Here is a 14,734-nt window from a genome sequence, read left to right as displayed (position 1 = left end):
AAATGTTTTCGAAAAAAAAGTTAGTCAGGAGTATTGCAGAGCTCAAATGGCAGTGCATTCCAGAGTGTTGGGGCAAGTGCCCTAAAAGATCTTCCTCCTGCTCTGGCCCGCCGGAGTCTGGGGATAATCAACAACGACTGATCAGCTAAGTGGAGGAGCCTACTGGGTTTGTAGGGTACAAGTCTAGATTGAAGAAACTCGGCCCCAGCGTTGTGAATTGCGTGATGCACAAGAGTTCCAATGTGATGGCTTTTTAGTAACAGCAGCTGATCAGTGATACTTATTTTTTATAACTGACATATCCAACGAATAAATCAATTCATTTGAGCCCTCCTATGTACAGTTAATGCAATGGTGGTTTTCATTCAGTGCTGATCGATACTTTTGGAGTGACTTTCCAATGTCGTTCCACATGAAGAAAATATAATTGATGAATCGTGTGAAATAAATTAAGTTTATGCAATCTTGATGTGCAATCAGGAAGAATTTATTCTCAAAATGTTAGAGAAATACATTGTTCAGATTGGTAGAGCGATGCCAGCCATGGGAATCCAATTTGTTTTGCAGAACAAAAATGTCCTCCATAAGAGTTTGCCATTATTACTAGTTGTAATACTGCCAGACTCTCTTATCATTATTGCATGTGGTAAGCATGCAGGAAATTGATGGGTCAATGTGATTCAGAGTCATGCAAAGCCTTTAGTTATTCCCCATTGGGAAATGCAATATTACTGCATGTGGTAATATCCACCTAGTAATGTTTCTGTGTAGAGGAAATTGTCACGGCTCAAAAGCAGCCAGTGTTCAAGATCGTCAGTACTGAAACTGTAAGGAGCTCATTATTGGGTTGACGGTAAAACCCGCATGTAGGTGGCAGGTTACCAGCAACTCCGTAACACCCTTACTGCCACATGATATCCCGGTGCTAACGGTGCCGGTCCTTCAGCGAGAGACATGTCAGTAGGGGCCTGAGAACCTGGCAGGTGAGGTCTGCCGGGGGATCCGTGAACCCTACCGTCATTCTCCTAGTATAGCGGTCTAGAAAGGGTGCCGGTACATTGCTACCAGCAACTGTATTTCCGGACCGCCATCCTCGGAATGAGGCCCTAAATCTGTCTCTGCAGTAAATGTCCGCCATCTTTTGACTGCAAGACTGAAATATGAATGAGGCCTAATGTGTTCTTTTGATGATAATATGGATGTGTTACCACTGCCTCAATCAATAGCCTTAGAAATTCATAACTAAATTCCTAAACATCTGATATCATCAATATATGTCTAATCACATGCGTTACTTCATCCAGTGGATGAATGAATACAATGACATCACATCCATTGTAACTAATTATGTTTCAGAGTTAGATACCTCAAGTCCTGAATCTTGTGCAGAAAATCATGTTTGTAAAAGAGCATCATTAAAATGAGAAAAATATATTGTGCCTCACTGGAAAACAATTGGTCTTCCAGTGGTAGTGTCATTGTTTTGTGAGTTTTTTTGGGAGACAATTAAATGATGTGGCTTTCATGCCCAACGTTGGGGGGCGGACATGGCCATTAACAGCCTGCCATACCTTGCCAATTCAATGAGGGCTGTGGGATGTTAAAGACCATGTTCGCCCCCCACAGTGTGCATTGATAGCCATTTCGCACCCCAGGGTTCAGCCAGGGTACGCATGGCTTTCAGTTTCTTCCCCGGGAGATTCACGCTCCCGAGGAAAGAAGAAAAAAAATGGCTGCTGCCATATGGAAAAGTGCCTTTTTCTTTTCCATGGTGGCCAGACGGGAGGTGCTCTGAGAACGGAGCACAAATCTAAGTGGGGAGGGAGGAAAGTGGTTAGGGAGAGGTTGGGGAAGGGGGTTGGCGTATTTGGGGGTGGAGGGGTGAGGAGGCAACATGGAGAAGCTCCCTGTTCCCTCCCTATATTAAAAAGCAAATGGCGCCACCCAAGGAAGGGCGTTGGGTGGCTGGAACAGCTGGTGTTGATTGTGTATCCTCGCCTGCTGTTCCAGCCACCTGATTGGTTGGCTCATCCTCCCCAGGTGCAAATGGAATTTATAAATGTTGTGCTGCTAGAAATTAGCTAATTAAATGTTGGGGAAAATATATTTAAGATTACAGTGTGTATACATTTTTCACATTCCAACAGTGGCACAAATGATAAGCCTTTTGGTAACACTTTCTCTTCTGCTCCTGTTTGAATTATTTGAAAAAGATTTACACCTAACTACCTTTGATGGGGGCCCTTGTGGTTTGTCAGGGTCCTTTTCTTTTTTCTTTTAAACCCATTCTGTAATTCTGTGGTTTAAAAAAGTGGCTGCTCTGGCTTCAAAAGAGTTTTCTTTAAATGATGATTGTGTTCACAAGCCAGAAGGCATTGCTCTGCTTCTTTATTCATGTCAGATGACCTGGGTGGTGATGATGATGAAGGTCATTTATGACCCTATGCTTTCTTAATAATATTGTTGCCATCTGCCTTCATTTTAACAGGACATGCATTCCATAACCCACTGTAAGGGAAATTAATTCAGGAAAGGAAAATTACAACATGCTTAAGCACAGATGGCTCTATCTATGCATAGATGGTATGCACTGTTTTATGTGGAAGAAACCATGAGCACATTGAGAGAACTATAACATAAGATTCAAAGTAATAAAATAGTCAGTTGCAATGCCTTTTGATGAAGACCCCCATTCCAAGGGAAGACCACTGGAGATGCAAGTTTTAAAAAAGTAGAACATTTTGGATTTGGTTTTTGTAAAGCCAACAACTTTTTGTTTAAATGTCTATAGAGATTGGAATATTTCTGCAATCAAGTTAAAAGGAGGGGAAAAGACTACAAGTGCCAGCACACAAAGCAAGTAATTGTCCCTTGTTCGAAAATCTGAGATCAAGTTTTGCTGTGGTTCAGAGAACACCACTAGATTTGACTTAACCATGAAGGAGGGTGTACATTGTAATCCCTAAATGGGGAGCCAGAATGCTACGTTTGTACCCAGAAATTATTATAGGTTTGTTTAAAATGCATTATATGAGAAATGTCTGAGAATGCTTATGATGTTTACGCTGCTGTTTATTTTTGAAAAATGTTTACTTTAGCCCACTTGAACAAGAGGCAATGCTTCGAAACATGTTGTTGGATTATGAAGAATGAAATAACATGTAAGGTGTTTATCTTGAAATCTTTAATAATCACAATATTCCATGATAATTACATCGCTCAGCTGTGATATAATTTCCTTGCTGATAATAGTTACTCATTTTACATGGATTTTCAATTCCAGTAGCATAAGGACAATATTTATTAACACCGAGTCCCCGGGTTATTTTTCTGTAATGGGAATTATGATGACCCATTCTTTATGTTTATGCCTCAACATTCCTTGTGGTAATTTTGCCCGGAGGTTTTCCATCAATAGGTAAACGATTCAAGCAGTTGAGGTTTCGCTGCTTCCAAATTAAGCTGGCCATGTGACTGCCCTTCTTGCTAACAAGTTCACGTAATTCTTTTACAGATCACATTTGTATATGTAGTTTGACTGCAATTTCAAAACAAAAATTGGAAATGCACTATTTTTACTATTACACAGATTATGATCCTCAGTTTAACGGGGCATATTGAATGCCAAGTAATTACGCAAAGCCTTGAATATAATCCAGTTCACACAAGAAGCTGCAATCGTGGGGTGGGGGGGACTTTCTTAGAAACATATACCCCATGTATTGTTTTCAATAGCCATATCAACATAGAAATAAGATTCTATAGCAAGAGTTCCCGATTTGTTAAGGGAGTTAATCTTCCCTCTTTCACAAGCAATGGGAGCAGTTTACAAATGTGAAGGAAAAATGCAGAACAAATGCTGCCAAATATTTGTACTGCGAGGTTATTGGAACAAACCGAGCAATGTTTACATATTTGCCTGCAGTTTGACTTCTGTTTTGCCTAAGAAGCTCTGGTGTTTGAACTGATCCGGGTTAAATGTAAACATGTGCATAAAGATTAAGGAGATGAAGTGCAGGATTTTAGAGGTTGGTTCATGCCAGTTTCCCTTGTTTGGGAAAGACCAGCTTCGCTTTTCCCGGGAAGCATTTAGTCCTCCGTCAACCTTTCTTCTTGAAGACTATCAAAGAGTGAAAATACCAAGATAAGCACTAAAGTCTAGTACCATTTCCTAGTATAACTAACACACGATTTTTGTTATTGTATTGGGATTATCATACTCCTAGGATGAAAAAAGGTCTGCCACAAGTTTATTAGTGGGTCCACGGCATGGTATCAGCCACGTGATTGATTTGAAAAACAACCTTACAACCGTGCTCTCGGAGTTCAGCCAAGTCAACAAGATCCAGCTTTTCCGGGAAAGCCAAGGAGTGGCTCGCGTCGAGACCAATATCCTGGATTCCAAGGTCAGTAGCAGTTACTTGTCTTTCTTTCATAGTTTGTTGGGGCAGGATGGCATGCCAATGTCTTACTATATATGAAATATTAATTACTGAGTGACCAATGTATATTTTTAAGTTTGGTGGTAAGTTTGCAGGAAATGAACTGATACTTTTAAAATTACAAAATCAAGATGTTCTTCTTTGTTTATTTGCAAATTGGATCTTGGCGTCTGAAACTTGATCTAGGTATTTCAATGGAATAATCGATACACTAAAACCAAAATCCACCTATTCAAATGTTTCATAAATATGTGACCAGAAGTTCCTCCAGCTGCATAGTAACATATTATCTGCCTTTAAACACAAAAGTTCGCTATTTCCTAAGTATGTTATTTCATTTTAGGAATACGTTTATAGAGCATGATTACCTGGTGTGTAGCCAAGCAGTATACTGAGAATGTGTTTCATAGGATAAGGCAAAAGCTATATCTCAGTACTGATGTATATTTGAATGCAAAATGGAATCCATTCGGCCTATTATGATAGCATCTGGATACTGAATGTCCCCAAAATGTGATGCAATGTATATGTGAGTCGAAGAATCTCTTCATTCCCAAGAGTGCCCTATTGCATGTACATTCACATATTGTGTTGAATGACGAATCCTTATTTAAGTTTATGTTGACAAGGTTGAAGGTTTGATCCAATTGTTATAAGTTCTAAATCGCATTAGGTCAAAAACACTGTGCGTGGCTTTCACTTTTACCCTTTCCAACAAATATGCTGTTGAGGGAATGGTTTCTAAATTGTGGGGTTTGGGGTAGACCACCCCTTTGAAAAACAAAATGTAGGGCAGTGCAGTGGTCGTCGTTTTTGGCAGTGGCATTTTAACTCCATGATTTGGACATGGATGCGTTCTATATCACTCTTTCATTCACAATGCTGCAAATAGAACACACAGAGAACACATGCTATCACAATATGTGCTTACTAAATGCAATGGCAAACCATATTTATTTCAATTCCACAATATTGTAATGGGGATTTACTTTCACACATACTCCAATGTTGATTTCTGTGTATATGAATTACAGACACAAATGCATTATATGGGTGCACTAGATATTAAGTGCCTGATCTCGAAAAAAGTATGTGCCTATCAGAAAACCACAAGAACACACGAGAGTATAAGAAATAACACGTGTGTTTTGATGTGGATGTTTGGAACATCCCACTTATTTACACAAATATATTGCTAAGCTGGTCGAAGCTGGAATTATAGTTCCATCGTAAGTGTTGCATGCGACAGGAACCTTACCTTTAAAAAATGTGGGTACCGGAAATACAAAACTTGAACTTTACATTTCGGCTGGTAGTTTTGCCTCCATTCGTGGGAGATGGACCAGGCAGGAGGATGTTGAGTGACTCTGTTCCTGAAGTACAGGGTTGGAAACTGTTGTCCATCTCCATATTCCTGTGCAACCGTTATCCAAGTTACTGGGATGACTGGGAAAAGCCCCTCTTAAGAGATGCCAATATTAGTCACTTACAAGTAGCACTCACGCATACACAACTGCCAGCCTGGTTGTGAATTGCATTACAGCCACCTTTATCCGGAAACCTTGGAGGAGATGGAGGCACCTTTTGAAATGGGCCAGAATGACATAACAGGCAGGACTTGGGGGTGTGGAGGGTCTGTTAACATGACACTCATCCTCTTCCTCCAAATGTTGTTTCATTTGTTTTTATTAGAATCATGATTAATGTCATGGCAGGAAACCAGGAATTGCTATATTACTTATTTTTGTACATAACATTTTGTCGCATTCCATAAATACGAATATGACTTCTCATATTCGAATTTATGAGAATAATTATTGGTATGAATTGTGGTTGTTAGAGGTATATTTACAGTGCAGCCCACCGAATCCTTAAACAGTATTGTCATCCTTCTATAACAACAATATATTAATACATATTTTCCGGCAAAAATAGTGTGTACATTTGTTGCATCAGAAATGTAGAGACTAGTTTCTTATATAAGGTAATGCCTCCCAGGGGTTTGAAAAGTAAGTCATGTACGTCAAGGGTGGGAGTGAAAGAATGACATAGATCATCTTTGAATGCAATTCTCTCTCTCCCAGGACCAATTTCTTTCTTTTCCTCCACATGGAACTAAAAGAGCCAAGTTTGCCTAGGATCACAAGGTTGCATTAGAATGAGTCACACGTTTCCAAGTCCTGATTGCTTCCCTTTTCTCCCTATAAACACAAGTATTCCGACTATATCTGGGTAGGGGGAGGTGTAGGTTCACTAGGCTAATTAGTTGAATTGTCTCCAATGTATATTTCAAATGGAACACAGAGTAGAGTCCTCCCAACGTAACAGCGACTTTCAGTGACTTGCTTGAACCGCGCTCGCAGAAGCGTGCACGCAGAAGCACGTGGCTGGCCCTTATGTTGTCTTCTGGGTAGGGGGGAGGCGAGGCTTCTCCAGGCTAATTAGTTGAACTGTCTCCAATGTATATTCCAAATGGAACGCAGATCAGAGTCCTCCCAGCGTAACAACGACTTTTTGCAACTTGATTGAGGCGTGGTTTGCATAAGATCACAAGGTGCTACTTGCTAAAGTTAAGAACAACCCGCCTTCTTGGACACAATCTTATTGTAATGTATGTCATAGTATGCTTTAAATACAATAAAAGTGACACTTGTTTAGTAAAGGTTAGTTGTAAAATCTGAGGAGCACTGTTCCCCTCTTGTAAAACTATTGTGGGTACAATAGCAAACACAACACATAGGGATACTGCAACATCTTTGTTTGTTTGTGATGGGTTAGAAATGTGAGGAAGCCACAAAAGTATAGTTTTCTCCGAATTTGTTATGTTATTAAACAGTAAAGGGTAAAATGAACACCTATTGTTCTCTATCCTAATGACAATGTCCCTACCTGGCAAACTAAACAAAAGAAGGACGACCTAGTCTCCAAAAGTCTCTGATTCTCACACTAATACAAACAACAAAATACTATAAGGTATATTTGGCGATCTTCATTTTAACACCCCAGTGCAAAAGTCCAAACATATACGTTTCAAACAGTATTCCTTGTGACCAGGGTTGTTTTCCCTTCCCCTGGCTCAATGCAGGAGCACTCATAGAACAATTCTGATTCAACAAAATTCCTTTTTGTCCAACAGAAAAGTAATTTTCTCCCAATACGATCTTGGGTTGGGTAAAGTAAATGTCTCTTCAGAAACACTTGTTTCCAAAACAAAACACTTGTTATTCTTCACAATTTCCTTCGTGATTAGGCAAATGTTGTTCCCATAACACTCGTGTTCCACTTTAAAGCAACTGATATCTTTCACAAGACCAATGCCTTTCTCATCTAACAATAGTTTATAACTTAAGGCAAGTGTTCCCTTCAAGATATAGAGCAATTATCAACATGTCACACTTAGTTTTCCAACTGAATACTTTTGTCATCATAGCAAGTAACTTCTTCTTACAAAGCAACAGTTTATAAAACATTCAGTTTGTAGAGAAATAATATTTGTGGTTATACTGTCTTTCTGCCACACCTTTATGCCACAACGATAGTGCTTCAAATCATCTTCTTCATTCCTGGTCCACTCACCTGCCAGGACTAACTATTATTGTTCCCTTTCGTGGTTTTCTCACCTGCCAGTATCAAAACTCCTACAACTACCACTTTCCACAGTGGCAATATTTGTTCCCAAGTCTCTCCATACCAACATTCCATGAGAGGGAAGCTGAACAATGATTGCCTCTTTTAAAGTCTTTTAACTCTTGGCAATATCGATTATGAGCTTACCCCATTTGCATCCCACCAAAGAGGAATTGCACCCTTGTTGCATCTTTCTTACTTCTTTGCAGCTTCTTGGCTGTGGTGATGTGGGTGGTAGGTTTCCCATAATTGTTATTGCACACAAGAGGAATTACGCCCTTGTTTCTTTTATGCTGCTTCTGTACAGCCTGGTGGCTGTGGGCAATGTGGGTTATAGGTTTCCTTTAGCTGATATCTCATGCAAGAGGAATTATAGTCCCACCTCCTCCATTGGTTTATGGGCTGTATTTCCACTTCTGTGCAGGTGCTGTGCTTGTTCATATTAGTCAATATGTCCTTTGCCTGCCCCCATGGCTTGAAGTCTCAAATAGCCTGTCCATCAACTTGGGACCAGGCATTAGTGTTGTGGTGGTTGTGGGATCGCATATTCTTTCTGTACATGATGCAAGTGAGTTTGTTTTTCTCATGATCAGCAAATAAGTCCAGAGCATGTATTGCTGAGTCTCTGTTCTTTCCCTTGCTGCTGCTTATTTCTCAACAGGCTTCACTCTCTGGTCCCGGCCAGGGTTTTCAAGGCTGTGGTGTGTTGTCACAAAGTTCAGTGCCACAAACGGATCCACAGTGTGGGCTCAACTTTCTCTACACATTTCCTGCATTTGTTTTATTCCTACTAAAGCCTCCTGGCGGGCACCACAGCCTCTAATATTCAATCCTTACAAGTGGCACAGAACAATGCCGTGCGTAACATCTTCAATCAGTCACGTCGCACACACATCTCTACTTTTAGGAAAATACTCCACTGGCTACCCGTTAAACACCGCATAACGCATAAGATGCTTACTACGACCCATAAATGCCTCCGTTTTAGCAGTCCAACCTATCTGTCATCCCGTATAGGCATCAAAACCAACATGAGGAACCTTCGTTCTTCTTTGGCGGTCACTCTCAATTATCCCAAATTCAGGACAGCCAAATTTGGAGGCACAACACTGGATGCTCAGGGTCCCTTTTTGTGGAACACACTTCCAGCAGGTGTACGGCAGATCCAGAGTTACACCGCGTTCAAATGTGTCGTTAAGACTCACTTATTCAACTTGGAATAATGTCCTGACCCATTTCTCCTTTTCCACTTTCTTGTTTGTCCTCATCTTGTTTTGTTCTATGTGCGCCCTGAGGCCCACGGGCATGTTGGCGCGTTACAAAAATTAAAATAAATAAATAAATAAAACTTTCCTGAGCTGATTGTTTTTCTGGGTTTCGTCCTTTTGCTACAAGTGCCCTCACATGATAACATACAAGGACACATTTCCACATTCCATTTTTTATTTTTTATTTATTTGGATTTATAAAGCGCCCGGAGGCCCGGAGGCATTGTTGTGCTGTTACAGTATATTCACTTGTGTACATTCACATTAGATACATTTATATTACTTAAACACAGTTTTAGGACAGATACAGATACAAGCATAGCAGAGGTTCAAGTTAGAACGTTCCATGTAATAATGTCGCCACAAAAATCTCGCCATGCAAAAATATCGCCGAAAAATGGCTGTTTTTTGTGGCGACATTATTGCATGGAACCCCCGCAACCTCCAATTTTTTTTTTTTTTTTTTTTGCCCCTGTCCCCATATGTATGGTCACCCATATAATATCGCCACGACCTTTTCCCGGCGATATTATTTACGGCGACCATATATATGGGGATAATATTACCCGATACCAGTTAGAAACAGTGTTGTGGGGTTGTTCGATGGTTACAAATCAAGCAACCTTAGACAACAGCAGATACAATTTTAATTTAATAGTTTAGGTTTTGGCACCTTTCTGAAAGCTATGATGGAGTCCTCATTTCTTAAGCTAGGTGGGAGGGCATTCCAGGCTTTCGGGGCTAGCACTTCGAAGCTGGTGCCCCCTGCTTTGATCTGTTGAAGGCTGGGACTGTGAGTAAGATTTGAAAGATACTTCCAGTTGGGAGGAACTGCAGATCTTTCCTTGTCACTGCAAGGACCGGGGGAGCTCCCCTACATCACAAATGGGGGGTTGCATCATGAAGCATGTTTGTCCCTAGGCCATCAACATTTCTAGTGCCACTTAATGGGTATTCACATACAATACTTGATTATTTACATTTTGGGAAGTATTATTAACTGAAAATCCATTCCATTTCACTTTAACCTAACAAATACCAAGTTCCATGTCAACATGGATTTTCTCAGTTTCATACCTACAACATAAAGTGTGATTTGAAATGTGCTCTATTGATTGTTGGTTTGTTTTATATCATACAATTGAAGAGCTGCCAACTCTGAATGAAAATGTTGTATGTTTAAGTTTGGTGATGTTGTTCATCAACCATAAAAATAAGTACAAGATGATGAGGTAGTGTCAACCAGTCCTAATTTCTGTCTTGCTTTGTTTCCTCGTTAATGATTGGAGATAAAAAAAAAAAACAGAAGCTGGTAGCACTTCCTTGTAAAGGTCCACTGCTTTGGAGGGCTAGAAATCATACACATAAGGGATCCGTTTGGCCCATGGGCCATATGTCCCACATATCTGATTTAAACTATCTTACAAAAGCAGTGTTTAAGTACCAATGGTCTTGTCATATAAAATTAAGAGATTCATTCGCTATAATGTATTATTACATTACTAGCCGTAGCACAAAGTTAAAGCTCACACAGACCAGTATGTTTCTCTGGTAATAGAAGGCAGTGATTCACAGTGCAAAGACTGGGTGTCGACCTTTGATCTTTGAGAGCTGCAAACATATCATTTTTGCAAGCCATCCCTCATGAATCCTCATTACTATTCAGAACAAATGTACAATCCAGGTAAATGTTCATATATTTAGAATAAATGTATGCAGATTTATCCCATGATTATCAATCCGGGACATACTGGAAACTTGACATGCGGGTCACCTTTACTGCATGGATTTCAACACCCCTTCTAAATGTATCATTACATGTGTCAACTGAAAGTTCTCACACATGGGGAAAAAGGCACACTGAACAGAAACATCACCACAGAACGGATGCACACAAGTAGTGGTAGTAAATAATATGTATTCAGAATATACAAATTCCATAAAAGAATCAACATGAATCCATATTACACTAACATGTACATAAAAATAAGATCAAGCCTCCAATAACAAGTGACACAATAAAAAAAATACTAAAATGAACAGCAACAGCCAATCATCAGTGACAGCTGAATGGGTAAAATTGAAATACAAATGTATGAGCAGCTCGTATTCAACCACTGAGAGCCTATATTCCCTAACCCTCATTAAACATCAGATAAAATGTTCTAGGGACCAGCTTACTATGAAGTCAATCACCAGTAACAGATAATAATAGACCACTTGACACTCTTTAAAACCAAGAATCTTTAAAAGTGGGATTAAATATTTCCAACGCGGGTGGTTGTACCAAGGGCAAAAGAACAGAGCATGCATGTTAGTCTCTAGTGAGGTGTTATCACACTTACAGTTAGGTTCCTTCTGACTTTTTCAAATGCATTCTGTTAACTGTGAAGGGGAGCTGATTGAATATGAATTGTGTTATTAGCTTCCTGGCCACTTTATTGTAAACTCAAAACAGATTACTAAAATGTAAATGCATGAATGTATGTCCTAACATTTACTTTGGCGCACTTGTTTAATTCTGCCTGAGTGAATTGCATGAATCTGATGTCTCGGCTATCCAACATCTGTACTCTTTTAAAATGTACCCCTTCTCCATGGACATGACAGGGTTTTCCCTCTTGTTTCTGTTAAAAAAAAACATGAAATCTGCCCTAGGGTTTTTCACTGTCATGTTCCTGGACCTCTATGTAGAAGCTTTAGTTGTCCAGCCAAGTAATAACACATGTCCACATACTCTAGGGAAGGGTGCGTTGGGACCTCAGAAGGATGGGACTTCAGCAAGGTTACTTAAAAGATGTTTCTCCAGGCCATCAACATAAAGATTGAGTAGCAACTGTGAAATAGCACATCCCTGGCGGACCCTTTGCTTATCTTATATGTACCCGTGCATTCACCGGTCTTCCCATATGTGATGAAAGACTCAGTATTACAATGTAGCTGTAAATCCAGGGGATCCATGTCTCTGTTCAGCAAATGCAGCTTCAGAGTGCACTCACAGTGCTCATGTTCAGTCTACGCTCCTGGTGAATTCCCTAGTACTCACAGTTCGCTCCCCTGTGTGCTACGGATGTATGCCTCCCCTCCCCCTGCAGCACAAAATGTGAATTTTTGACTAGGGGGAGGCATATTATGAGCCCCATATTGACATTCTAATAAAATACTACTATAGACTATTGCTGCTAACTTCATAGAACATGTGTTTTCACGTGATCCAGGGCAAGCAGACGTTCAAGGGAGCATAGTCTACTCCTCTTCTCTGATTTGGACATTTCTGGAGAAGGTCTACAAACCATTTCAGGTCCTCTGCATTTGTCTGAGGATGTGGCTATAAGGCGCATATGTCTATGCTCGACTCACAGGTTTTGCAGGAACGACTTTTTATTGCTTCTAGCAGGAGGGCACGTATATGAGTGCCATTAAATGCCATTAACTGTTTTAGCACCTTTTAAACACGCTTTATTTGTTTCAGTTTTGCCAAGCCGCTTTGATAGCACATGCTAGAGATGTGATGAGTTTACGACTGATTTTGAGGGATGTTTCGCTGCTTTCAGTCATTCCTCGTTATTGCTGCAGTTACTATGAGTTCCTGCTGAAGACGGCTCTCCAACTTTCCTTGCAAAATCTAACTGTACACCCAAACAAAGGCAGACTTTCAAAATCAATATCAGAAGGGCTTTCATGCTGTTTTTATCTGCCACAAAGTCATCAAACCTGCTCTTTAAACCTCTGAAGTGAAAGCCTCTGAGAAGACACCGGTTACTTCTATAGTTCAATTCTATCAGATGAGAATAAAACAAATAACAGCAGCCATTAAAAAAAACCACCACCAGCTCTCTATCAGTACATTATAACCTTTCATTGGAGGTGTTGGGTTAATCTTGAAATATGATAGGTATTTGTACACATTACTGCTTAACCTTTTCAAAACAGATGAAAAGATCAAACGCCACTGAGTTTTTTTCACAAAGCACCTTGGGATCGGCGTATGCATTTCACCGGCCGTGAACGGCTGACATGGTGCAATGGTATCTAGGCAATGCATGAATTGAACCTGTCATTAAATGAATTATGTTGTGAAAATCTTGTATGAATGCATTGCCAACCTTTATACTAAAGATCATGATGTTGATCACTGCAAGGCTGCATCCTGTTGCTATTGGATCAGTTTCCATTATTCCGAGGCAAATCGAAAGCAGCTGTTTCCAACCCTTGCATCTCTAGCTTCGCTCATGCAAGTGCTAGGTTTACGGCAGCAGACAGGGTAGGTCTGATAAGTGCAGGAAGAAAAAGGGGGGGCTGTATGGGTACAGATACAGACCCCAGTGCAAGGGTTGGCCCAGAGGCCGTGCGGGAGGGTGGCAGGATGAGCAGGTACCTGGGCCCAAAAGACAGAGGGTGGCCAGGTGCACGGTGCCAAGAGAGAACAGATCAGCAGGGCAGAAGGGGAGCGAAGGCAGAAAAAAAGAGGAAGGTCTTGAGGTGCTTCCGGAACCGGAGATGGTTCTCCTCAAGTTTTAGAGTGGCAGGGAGGCTGTTCCAGAGGGAGACCCCACCCGAAGGCAGAGATCTACCCCCAGCTCTTTTCTTAGAAAAACGACTGACCCTAAGTGAGTTGGAGGTAGAGGAGTGAAGAGCTCGAGAGGGGAGGTATTTGTGGAGAGATAGCTGAAGTTATTTTGGACCCAGGCCCCAGAAAGCCTTGTGGACAATGCAGAGGGTTTTGAATGTAATCCTTGCATCCACTGGGAGCCAGTGGAGAGATTTCAGAGCTGAAGAGATACGATCTCAGGGCTTGAGGCCAAGGACAAGTCTCGCAGTCCTGTTCTGGATTAGTTGCAGTATAGGGTGGTGTTATAAGGGTAGAAAAACAGGGGTTTTTAGGGGGGACCCCCAAATAAAAAAAACCTAACAAATATTCAGTGTTTTTCGGTATTATGGCCGCAATGAAATGTACCACTCTGAAATTGGGGTCGGTAAAATCACATATAGAAATTGGTTTACATTTCGTTTGATGGTTTTATTTTTAATAAAATGTTTTAAATAGAATACAAGACTCAGAATATCTGCTTTGTTTTCATGTGCTGATGGTGTGTATTGCTCCCTGTTATCCAACATGTACAATAACATCAGTACTTTGAAGGTTCCGAAAGCACTGCCGCTAACAGAGCCACATTATGCCTTTGGGGGTAGATTACTGCTTCAGAACTGTTGATATATCATCTGAGTCGCATATGACTGTAATGGGGTTTGGCAGAATTACCACTGTGGTAATTCTGCTTTTGCTAATTCATCAAATGTTGGTGGTGAAGTGGAGGTAAATCCTCCAGTCAAGCGCTGCGGATATGTTCTCAACTTTACCTCCAAACTCGGAATATGATGGTACAGTAACAGTGA

General features: G+C 40.6%; 1 protein-coding gene across 1 annotated transcript in view; it reads left to right on the top strand.

Moving 5' to 3' along the window:
- Positions 1-14,734, top strand: part of FRMPD3 (FERM and PDZ domain containing 3) — a 1,207,861-nt gene that overhangs the window by 755,586 nt on the left and 437,541 nt on the right. The window contains exon 12 of the mRNA XM_069613047.1: positions 4,227-4,406. Coding sequence (XP_069469148.1) covers positions 4,227-4,406 — 180 coding nt within the window. The remainder of the gene's footprint in view (positions 1-4,226; positions 4,407-14,734) is intronic.

Source organism: Ambystoma mexicanum, chromosome 5p, assembly GCF_040938575.1.
Source record: "Ambystoma mexicanum isolate Mex_15411 chromosome 5p, UKY_AmexF1_1, whole genome shotgun sequence".
Lineage (NCBI taxonomy): Eukaryota > Metazoa > Chordata > Amphibia > Caudata > Ambystomatidae > Ambystoma > Ambystoma mexicanum.
The sequence above is the reverse complement of the archived record's forward strand: the minus strand, read 5'-3'. Positions and strand labels throughout refer to the sequence as shown.